Here is a 12,236-nt window from a genome sequence, read left to right as displayed (position 1 = left end):
ACACATGATACCGTCGGTAAATGAGTTTTTACCATCTTAAAATAGGATTTGCGGTTGGGATTGTGCTTCTCAGTTTGTTTAGTCATATAACTGTTTCCTGTCTATCCCATGTCTGTTGTATTCATCAGTTTATTCCCAGCCATATTTAATATTTTTTGTGTTTTGGCATCACTTTATTGTATTTCAAAATCTATTATCTAAACGTATTTCTGATTAAATCAAAAATTTGAATTCTGCAGCCCGGGAACTGATGGCTCATGGTTGGTTTCTCCTTTTTCTTAGATATTTTATACCTGCACAGCCTAGCCCTAGCCCCATCCCACATTTCTGTTGATTCCATCTGTGTAATGCATTTTATTGTTTGCAGATGTTTTTCATGGTAAGAGAGGCTTACATGTTTGCTACTTCCATTTGCTTGCATCTCCTCCCCATTTATCCCTGCTGTATCCTCTACTTGGCTCAACCTCTAGCTTTTCTTTGCCTCAAATTATTCTCTATCTACTTCTGTTTGAATTATGGAAAGCATCTTTGAAGCAATAGGCAGCTGCTTTTTTTAGGGTCTCTGATGCATACTTTCAGGTTGTGTATAAATAACGATTAGCTCTTCACATATAATGGTTGTTCGATTTTTTTCAGTAGTATCACGGGCCGTACATTCAAAATAGCTATAGTAGCTTCCAATTGTAGTTAAAGCAAACTTATTTTTTATGTTTGATGTAAAGTCTTTCATAGCCTGATCTCTAACTATTTTTCTAGTACTTAAGGCAGCCTTTGCATTGGTAGCTGTATGGCAGAGTCTAGTTTAATGTTGGTGTGGACTGGAGTTTAACTTGATGCTAACTGTATTAAAGTATTGCATAGTTTCTCCCACTTGTTTTTAAGGAACTAAGGCTTTGGAAGGCATCAGGGATCCACTCAAGATAGTACAGATTATCAGGGAAAATGACCAGATTGGTTTTCTTTACCTGAGCAATGCTGTACCTAAAACTAGTGTGGACTACCACTACTACAACCTCAAGGTCAATATACAGTTTAGCTAAATCTTGTTATCACCGTTGTTATGACAACAACTTAAGACAATGTTGAAGTTGCTTCACAATCACTTTAAAACAAGATTTAAAATGTTTAAAGCCAGTAAGACAGCTTCTCTGGCTGCCAATTTAGGCAATACATAGTTTGCAATACACAACTTGCCAATCATTACTATTGACACCCACACCAACTCAGCGAAGCATTTTCATCTTTACTATAACGAGAGCCATCCTATCCATCTGAAGCGATGCATGGAGGTTAGGAAAAATACTGCATAATGTGGGTTTCGAACTCGCGTCATTAGGCTTAATCCCTGCACTAATCATTCACTTTCATGAATTTTAGAATACTTGTTCACATAGTTATTCTCTGTAAATTATTAGCTCCCCTTATGACCTCTGACCGCACACCGGACTGCACTGGTGCTAGTAGACTATTATTGTAGCTAATGGGGGTCAAAAATTATGTCTAAGATAATTATATCAATGTACATCGTTTTCAGAGTTATTTTGTGCATTTTAAACTGTTTAGAACATTCAAACATCCGCACAGCATTGTTCACCTTAAAAACAAAAGATTTATTATTCACTTGAAACCAAAATTCAAATGTTGTATGTAAACTCTAACTAAACTAAAATATTTGCTTAGATTAGCAATAAATGGTTATGCTTTTTTCCAGTTTAGTTGATGGATGTGTCGATTTAGAGATCTGATGGCAAGCAAAGCATGTGATTGATGGTTTTCCATTGGTGTCAGGAGCATAATTAAAATATTTTTACCAACTAGTGTTTGATTACTACCCATTCATTCCTCAATAATTGATGGTCAATATATATGACAGCTACTTTTGTGTGTCCACTTTTGCTAGATCTGTACTAGCACTTTTTCATTCGCTTTTATCACTGAACCCCCTTCGACTGATAAAGGCAATCTCGCACACCTTGTTTTGGATGAGGCAAAATGGTTTAAAACTATGAAAAGCAACATACATGTATTTGGAATATATGAAATCAATATGTTATTGGAAGGTGATTCTAAGAAAGTTTGAGCGATTTCACACAGCACCAACATATAAAAAAATCAACTCACTTTATGATCTTTGACAGTTTTCCACCTCTTCTGTTATTTGATTGAAACATGTTTCCTTGTGGTGTGAAATATGCAGATCATTTTCAGGATTGTTGCGACGACAAATACATTTTCTGTCTTTATGATTGATTCCTGCGCCCTCAACACGAAGCCCTGATCTATACCAACTCTAGATGCATTACGCAGCATCATGTAGTTCTTTTCTACTATCTCAAGCGGGATTCTATAGCCCCAAACACTCACCATGATGGTTGGCATCTCTTGCAGGTGGTTAGCCACGAACACATAAACAAGAGTGACTACTGCACCATTAGCATCAAAGGAGTCTCTCGTATGAGAAACGATGATGAAACGGAGTTTGTCCCCCTCAACAGATACGAACATGAGTACAAAAACTTCAAGAAGCTTATTCAGGTATTTTCAATAGTCAACAGACCTTTAATGAGTTCCAATGACAGCAGCGAGTCAGTCCTAGAATAGCAATGTGAAATTATGGATTTCTGCTTTTTGACAATGCTTCAGTCTGCTCAATAAGCTGCCAGACTTATTATGTATGCCTGCAGCAGATGTTAACTAAGTGTTGAGAATTTTAGTGTTTCTCACTGTCACATTTGTCATTGTTTTTTATTACCTAATACAGTAATACTTCAACTTACGAGTGCTCCAACGTACGAGAAACTTGTAATACGAGCCAGCTTTTAAGCAAGTTTTAGCACTAACATACGAGCCATGTTTTAGATACGAGCACGTGAGTCAGTTGCCAAGTATGCCGGAGGTGTTTTATGACAACAGCATCGATCTGTATTTTTCAACTGCTCAGGTTATACTTTTGTACCGTGTTTTTGTGCGCGCTTTTCAGTGCAGGAATATGTGAATTAAAAGTATTGCGCGTAGACCGAAAGTTTGCCAGTAAAATGAAAAATAATGCAAAGAAAAAGCAAATGATAACAATTGATATTAAACAGAAAATTATTGAAAAAATATGCGAAATGTGTATGCGTAATTGAGCTAGCTCAGCAATATGACAGAAATACATCCACAATTATCAAACAGAAGTATTATATTCAGGGCATTTAGCTCGCAATAGAATTAACCGTAGTTTCTAAACAGCGCAGCGATCTTCACGACCGCTGATGGAGAGATCGCTCAGGCATTGGATAAAAGATAAACAATTGGCTATTTGAAAAGGCCGGTGCTATCTATCAAAACTACAAAAAGTAGACATTCGGACAAGTTGGCTAGTGGTCGTGCATTAAACCTTTGTGACGACACCTGTGTTCGTCCTAATCGCAACATGTTGAAAGGGCGACAAAGGCAAACGTCCTTAGATAGGTTCATCTTAAAACGGCAGGCTAGTCGTGAAAGCGAAACAAAGGAAAAATTAGCTAACCAGCGAGAAACTTCAAACGGTGAACTCCGAAGAAATTTTAATTACGTTAAGTTAAAAATGAAAGTTTGCTTTTAGATTTGCTTCTAAGTTTGTCTTTTAAAACTTTGATAAAATCCAAATTTATCAAAGTCAACTGTTGTAATGAAGGATAACTTATATCTCCCTCTCTGGCAAATGCTAGCCTTAGCTGCTATTGTATGTATTTAATTTTACATTTTAATTTATCACATTTCCTTGCATTATTTTTTATTTGTTGCTTTCTGAAAGCATGTGGTAAGTTGGGACAATAACCAACATGTTCTTTCTGTTACAATATCTTGTTTTGAGAGTTTTATTTGCATTTTTTAGAGTATGGAAACCAATCAATATATATTTAATTGTTCTATATATAAATAAATTGCACCAACATGCGAGTGAATTGACATACGAGCTCAGCCTCGGAACGCATTAAGCTCGTAAGTCGAAGTATGAGTGTATATTAAGTATATGGCTGGGCCACTCTTTTTTAAAACATCGCAGCACGAGGATGTTTATACAAAAAGGTTCTTGTATTTTAAAATGGTTTTCTTGGTACATCATATTTCTTTTTGCAAGATTTAAGTTAAAAGGAAACTGGTATAAGACTTGGTGGCGGCCATCAACACATCCTCTCCCATTAATTATATATAGGTCTATTCCTATTAGTTTTAAAAGTTGTTGCAAACATTATGTGATGATGCAACCAAGTATTGATACCAAGTAGATTTCTGCTTATTTACTTCCTGTAGAAAACTTGAAAAGACTGTATGGAGGTAGAAATACAGACATATCAATGCAAAATGCTGTTTTATAAGGTATCTGGAAGTGCGATAGAGAAAACTGTAGTAAAAAGTTGGAGTATCGTGGAGGCGCTCATTACAAATTCGTATCAAACTCATGCCCTCCATCTTATTTGCATAGACTTTACCACTAGAGCGCAGAACATAGATGTTGAAGCTTTCTGTCTCATAACCAAGTAACAAGATGGTTATGTCTACCTTTTAGCTTTAATCACTAAAAGTGAATTGCATTGGGTTGAAGATAACGTAAAGACACCTAATTTGGCCTCATTATGACCTTGCGAGACATTAATAGAGGAATCACAAGGTCATATTAGAGGCCATATTAGGTGTCTTAATGTCACGCTGAACTCAAAGCGATTCACTTCAAATTACCCAATATGGCCTCTAATATAACTTGGTGAGTCATTATCAATTTAATGAGGTCTTGAATTTTATTATCAGGTCTATTACATATTATAGACGTAAAACCTGTAATGTTTTTATGGTGTGTACTTTTATGGCAGATCGGCATATTCGCGAGGTTCAGAAAATGGAAGGCGTTCAGCGTCTGGAGGCAGAACTGTCGGAAAAAGAAAATCCGAAATTGTAAAAAGGCCCTGGTAGAGAATTTGTTCATTGTCAATCCATCTCTGCGACCAGCTCTATTGAATGTCAGGGAGATGTGTTTCCGAATAAGTGACATGGGGCTGTGCAAGGTTGAGAAAGGTCACACATACACTCTGAGAGAGTTCAAGGACGCCCAGATTAACCAGCTCAGGGAGGTGAGACTTTGACGAAAAGTTAGTCAATGACCTCTAGTTTATATATTTAGTCAATGGACTGTAGTTAAGTGACTGTGATAGAATAATCACTAATCGCTTCAAGCTTTCTTTGTAGATGATCTTGGACAGAGTTTTAGTAGATTATGTCAGGAGTTATCGGTATTTTACTATCATTTGCGATTGTTGTTGTTGTTTGAGGTGATCTGGCTGTCAGGAAGTTTTAAAATTAAAATCAACAAAACTTGGTTACGGTTGAAATACTCAGATCAAGAGAAAGGGTGATTATGACATCTATAGTTGTATAGAGACGTACAGAATAGAGACGCATAACGCCGCAACTTGAACGCAATAGCTGATACCAACTATAACAACAACAACTAACTAGCAAATAGTGAAGTCATTTTGCATGTATTCTTGTAGCGCTTTAACTGCGATCATGTTTTATCAGTTTTAATCTTGAAACATCTTAGCAGTCAGATCACCTCAAATATCAGAAACAATTGCAAATGATAGAAAAATATTAATACTTTCTGATGCAATCTGTTAAAGTGTTGTGGAAGTTTATCTTTGAAAGAAATATTTGGTTGTTCTGCAGCATTAAAAACTAACATCCTGAAGTTACTAAGATCTAGTAGTTGTACTCAGTTGCCAGAGAATTAGGCAACTTCACATAGTCAAGTTTTAAACTTCCCATAGTCAAGTTTTAAACTTCACATAGTCAAGTTTTAAACTTCACATAGTCAAGTTTTAAACTTTACATAGTCAGGTTTTAAACTTTATATGCGAGATTATTTTTAAAAGCACCCAGTGTCATGTTTCCTGTGAAAGGTGAAGGCTGAGGAATTATACACTCAAACTTCAATTTTTGATTGCCCTAACATACAAACTTTTTCACATGAAAAACCAGTAAATATTACTATGGATGATCATGGGTTTTCGGGCTTTAAAACGAATTGGCATACAAGTATTGGTTTAAATATATGGTGGTTTTGACATACGAAACAGATCTTGGGGTGACTTAACTTCTATTTTGAGGTTTGACTGTATCTGTACCATTTGTAAATGGTCCATACATTGTATGTTGATGGTTAATTCTAACAGCTGTCAAAGGGTTAACTCCACAATAAACTTCTAAGCAACCATATAATGGATAATTTGTTCTTTGGGCCAAGTTTTTACTCTATAATTTTATATATATTTTTTATTATTATCCGTTCATTCTTCAACTCTCTCCTATATATTAATATGTTGTTTGCAGGTGGCCGGTAGACTCAAGGAGTTTAGAGATCTCGTGAAGGAGGTGGTGCGAAGTGCTTGTCGTACTGCTCTCCTTGAGGCAGGTTTCACTCCTGATGACTACTTCTACTCAGAAAGTCCAGTCAATCCGAGTGAAACACCGGGTGGCGCTAGCAGCTATTTTATGCAAGAGATGGACATGGACATCTACGGTGAAGCTCCAGATAAGATGACCTACACAGAGCAGGCCAATAAAAGAGCTCATTGTAAACGACTCACCTGGTACATAATTATAATAATGATAATATGGTTGTTTGAGAACTTTTGAACGTGTATGGGTATATGGGATGCAGCTGTCTCTCACATTCTAGTTGTGTAATATTCGAACCTGTGTACTAAAGTGTTACCTTGTTTAGCCTTTACTGCTGTAAGTTTATGTACGTTGTTGTGCGGTCAAGCTATGAAAAAGTGCTCGATATACTATGCTATATATACTATAGATATACTACATATGGATTGAGTTATAAAATATTGACTGCTCTAGCTATTATGCAGACGTGAAGCTCTGTAATCGTCTACACCTGAACTTGTTGGAGAAAACCTTCATTTGAAATCTAAAAATATCTGCTTTTGATTTTCTTCCATGTTTCATAAAACTATTCATAAAATAATAAGTTTATTTATTTACTTGGAGTCACTCCTAGCATTATAGAGTCTTTGTTTCAATTCACTTTTAATGTCGTGAAAGCTCGTCACATTCACTTGAGAGTAGGTTTAACAAAAGAGAGAAAAAAATTTTTTAGTTCAACAAACTACATGTCAGCAATCAATTCAGGATTGAGTATGATGTCTGCTTAGCTTTCTGCAAGCAGAGGGCGTGTCTGATTTTTAAGAGTACTGTTACACAAACAATGGCTCTGTGGTCATGGCTGAATAAGTCTGTGTCCAGTGGCAAGAGAACTTTGCCAACCAGAAACATGCCCAGTTACAGAGAGTAATTTAAATTGATATGTCACTCCGGTCACCACTGATGGCCTTTTTTTGAGAATTCAATCCAACTTATTGTTTGTAGGTCAGGCATTTTAGGTTGTGGCTGCTCTCTAACAAGTGACATCATTGAATTTTGGCAGCATATCAGTTGCCCAGTGCTTTACCTTTTTATTCTCACTCTGTCAACTTGCAATAGAAACTTTTGATACTGCTAACTGTTAGGGATTTACCACTAGGAGTTTGGTAGCCTCAGTTTTTCAAACTGTAGGAAACATCATTCCATCGCGTAAGATAATACCCCCAACCCTCTATGTTCATTGCATAACTTTTAGCTTCATCAGACTCGCCGACTATCTCATAGTCAACACAATGCACGTGCTGGCAGTCAATTCTGTCTCTACTCTTCTCAACTACCTCACAGAGCAGCTGCAGAACACCCCTGCTTTGGCAGAAATCCAAGAGTACAACAAGGTGCGTGTTGTTGAGCATTTCCTAAGAGTGTTCTTTGCCAAAGCATAGTTTCTCAGGCTACATCATATCGACGCGTTACAAAATGTTATGTTATAGCAGTGAGTAAACATGGAGCTACCATAGATTTGTCCCTATGGTGTCCCCATAGCTGCTCGTAACACCGAGATTTGGGTTCAATGCATGGCAGTTTCAAATTTTTGTCATTTATATTAAATATATATTGTTGGAATATATTCACTGGTGAAATAAATGTGTTCTTCCAAAGATATTTGGCTCAGGCAATGTTTGTCGCCAAATATGAATACAGATATCATGCAGATATCCTACAGAAAGAAGCAGAATCTTGCCAATTGTTGCTCAATTCAAATTGCTACATTTTGCTATGGTGAAAGATATTTCATTTATTCACTTCTATGCACTTCTTTAAATTTTCGTTAATCAACTGTTATTCAGCAATGTCCTACAAGCACTCAATCCGTAGCATTCTATTGTTTATGTGTATACCATTGTTTATAAATCCAACTTGACCCGCTGACTTTGTTGTGCTTGATTTAATGTATAGCGCTGACACAAAGAGTATATTCTTTTGTTTCCTCCCTATGAGCCCCACACAGCGGTCTGCCACATCTTATACTAGTTATATAAAGCACCATTAGAGTCCACGACATTACATAACAATTACCTGCTGTCTAATGCCTATAGCTCTGAATTTTTCATATATAGGACATGAGTATAGGTTTTTTTCTTTGACATAATAGGTTTAGTCATCTAGTTTCACTTTACCATGAGACCTCTGACATGACTTCATGATTACTACTGTTAATATAGCTGTAGATAAGTTAAATTTTAGAAGCACACACAATTGAATTTACAAACGGTTTATGATGATGTGTAGCATTTGAATTGGTTTTATTCATAGGAAATGGACCGACAACGAGAAAAAGTGGGCACTATATTGTTCTCCTTTGTAGCTAGCATATGTTATGAAACGCTAAATAGCTTTTCTATTGCTTGGCACACAGGCTTCCTTCAAAAACTTGTAATGCGATTGCTGTCAACAGGTGGTGTATGAAGAAAAGAGATTCATGGATGAAGATGAAAAGGAGGCACTTCGGCTACAACAAGAAGAAGAGAAGAAGCAAAAGGAAGCAGAAAAGGTTTTCCTTTCTGAACTTACATCACTTCCAATGTCCCATGTCGCTTTTTATGGCTAATTTCGTATCTGGTCATGTTTGTCACCTGTTGGAACATGTCACTGCTGTCATTTAGGACTGCAGTCACTCGAGTGTGTGTTATACAGTGTTCACTTAGGAGTACATGTCACTGCTCTCATGTGGATGTGCGGCACCGCTCCATTTGGGATTGCTTGTTATTGCGATCACTTTAGAGTGGGTGTCAATGCTGTTACCTGTTATTGCATGTCATGAGTTTATTTTTGGGCTATTGCGTTTGCTGTTATTAGAAAATGCGCTTTATAGCTATCACGTGTTTGTCAATGCCTCTCGCTAAAGTCCCACCGATAAAGATTCGGGTAGTCATTCAAATATCGTTGTAAGAGATGTCACTATTTTATATGGAAATAATCAACTAGAGATTAATAGGCTTGTTTTATCCAAACTTTTAAACAGCTGATGCCTTACAGTATTTCACAAGTTTTACAGTTTTGAGAGTTTACAGTCATACCTCGACATACATGCTTAATGCGTTCTGAAACTGAGCTCGTATGTCAAGTTATTCGCATCTCAAGACATTATTTCCTATATAAAGTAACTAAATACAAATTAATCCGTTAGTGTACTATGAAGAAAACACTTAAACCAAATATTACACAGAAAATGTGTTTTTAATTGTTGTAATTCAGTACATGCATTAAAAAAAGTAACAAATACCTATTTAGTTGTTATGATCTGCATTAAAATGTAGGATCACTACGTACCCTACTTTATGAAGTTTTTATCTTCAAGATAGACGTTTTAGATAACAGCCGTCTGAGGGAGACGTGAGAGCAACGTCTTCGATACACTAAACTTTTGGGACCCTACATAATAGAAACTTTGAGTTTAATTTCAATGAATTTATCTTACTAAACACACACTTTAAGTTAATTTCAATGAATTTATCTTACTAAACACACACTTTAAGTTAATTTCAATGAATTTATCTTACTAAACACACACTTTAAGTTAATTTCAATGAATTTATCTTACTAAACACACACTTTAAGTTAATTTCAATGAATTTATTTTACTAAACACACACTTTAAGTTAATTTCAATGAATTTAACTTACTAAACACACACTTTAAGTTAATTTCAATGAATTTATCTTACTAAACACACACTTTAAGTTAATTTCAATGAATTTATCTTACTAAACACACACTTTAAGTTAATTTCAATGAATTTATCTTACTAAACACACACTTTAAGTTAATTTCAATGAATTTATTTTACTAAACACACACTTTAAGTTAATTTCAATGAATTTATCTTACTAAACACACACTTTAAGTTAATTTCAATGAATTTATCTTACTAAACACACACTTTAAGTTAATTTCAATGAATTTATCTTACTAAACACACACTTTAAGTTAATTTCAATGAATTTATTTTACTAAACACACACTTTAAGTTAATTTCAATGAATTTATCTTACTAAACACACACTTTAAGTTAATTTCAATGAATTTATCTTACTAAACACACACTTTAAGTTAATTTCAATGAATTTATTTTACTAAACACACACTTCAAGTTAACTTCAATGAATTTATTTTACTAAACACACACTTTAAGTTAATTTCAATGAATTTATCTTACTAAACACACACTTTAAGTTAATTTCAATGAATTTATCTTACTAAACACACACTTTAAGTTAATTTCAATGAATTTATCTTACTAAACACACACTTTAAGTTAATTTCAATGAATTTATTTTACTAAACACACACTTCAAGTTAACTTCAATGAATTTATTTTACTAAACACACACTTTAAGTTAATTTCAATGAATTTATCTTACTAAACACACACTTTAAGTTAATTTCAATGAATTTATCTTACTAAACACACACTTTAAGTTAATTTCAATGAATTTAGCTTACTAAACACACACTTTAAGTTAATTTCAATGAATTTATCTTACTAAACACACACTTTAAGTTAATTTCAATGAATTTAGCTTACTAAACACACACTTTAAGTTAATTTCAATGAATTTATCTTACTAAACACACACTTTAAGTTAATTTCAATGAATTTATCTTACTAAACACACACTTTAAGTTAATTTCAATGAATTTATCTTACTAAACACACACTTTAAGTTAATTTCAATGAATTTATCTTACTAAACACACACTTTAAGTTAATTTCAATGAATTTATCTTACTAAACACACACTTTAAGTTAATTTCAATGAATTTATCTTACTAAACACACACTTTAAGTTAATTTCAATGAATTTATCTTACTAAACACACACTTTAAGTTAATTTCAATGAATTTATCTTACTAAACACACACTTTAAGTTAATTTCAATGAATTTATCTTACTAAACACACACTTTAAGTTAATTTCAATGAATTTATTTTACTAAACACACACTTCAAGTTAACTTCAATGAATTTATTTTACTAAACACACACTTTAAGTTAATTTCAATGAATTTATCTTACTAAACACACACTTTAAGTTAATTTCAATGAATTTATTTTACTAAACACACACTTTAAGTTAATTTCAATGAATTTATCTTACTAAACACACACTTTAAGTTAATTTCAATGAATTTATTTTACTAAACACACACTTCAAGTTAACTTCAATGAATTTATTTTACTAAACACACACTTTAAGTTAATTTCAATGAATTTATCTTACTAAACACACACTTTAAGTTAATTTCAATGAATTTATTTTACTAAACACACACTTTAAGTTAATTTCAATGAATTTATCTTACTAAACACACACTTTAAGTTAATTTCAATGAATTTATCTTACTAAACACACACTTTAAGTTAATTTCAATGAATTTATCTTACTAAACACACACTTTAAGTTAATTTCAATGAATTTATCTTACTAAACACACACTTTAAGTTAATTTCAATGAATTTATCTTACTAAACACACACTTTAAGTTAATTTCAATGAATTTATCTTACTAAACACACACACTTTAAGTTAATTTCAATGAATTTATTTTACTAAACACACACTTCAAGTTAACTTCAATGAATTTATTTTACTAAACACACACTTTAAGTTAATTTCAATGAATTTATCTTACTAAACACACACTTTAAGTTAATTTCAATGAATTTATCTTACTAAACACACACTTTAAGTTAATTTCAATGAATTTATTTTACTAAACACACACTTCAAGTTAACTTCAATGAATTTATTTTACTAAACACACACTTTAAGTTAATT

General features: G+C 33.6%; 1 protein-coding gene across 1 annotated transcript in view; it reads left to right on the top strand.

Moving 5' to 3' along the window:
• LOC137400617 (dynein axonemal heavy chain 6-like) overlaps positions 1–12,236 on the top strand; it is a 73,469-nt gene that overhangs the window by 1,848 nt on the left and 59,385 nt on the right. The window contains 7 exon segments of the mRNA XM_068086949.1: positions 368–379; positions 883–1,019; positions 2,389–2,535; positions 4,836–5,093; positions 6,352–6,611; positions 7,652–7,790; positions 8,852–8,947. Of these exon segments, the coding sequence (XP_067943050.1) occupies positions 368–379; positions 883–1,019; positions 2,389–2,535; positions 4,836–5,093; positions 6,352–6,611; positions 7,652–7,790; positions 8,852–8,947 (1,049 nt within the window).

The sequence above is a fragment of the Watersipora subatra genome, chromosome 7 (assembly GCF_963576615.1).
Source record: "Watersipora subatra chromosome 7, tzWatSuba1.1, whole genome shotgun sequence".
In the NCBI taxonomy this organism is placed as follows: domain Eukaryota; kingdom Metazoa; phylum Bryozoa; class Gymnolaemata; order Cheilostomatida; family Watersiporidae; genus Watersipora; species Watersipora subatra.
This window is presented reverse-complemented; position numbering and strand designations above follow the sequence as displayed.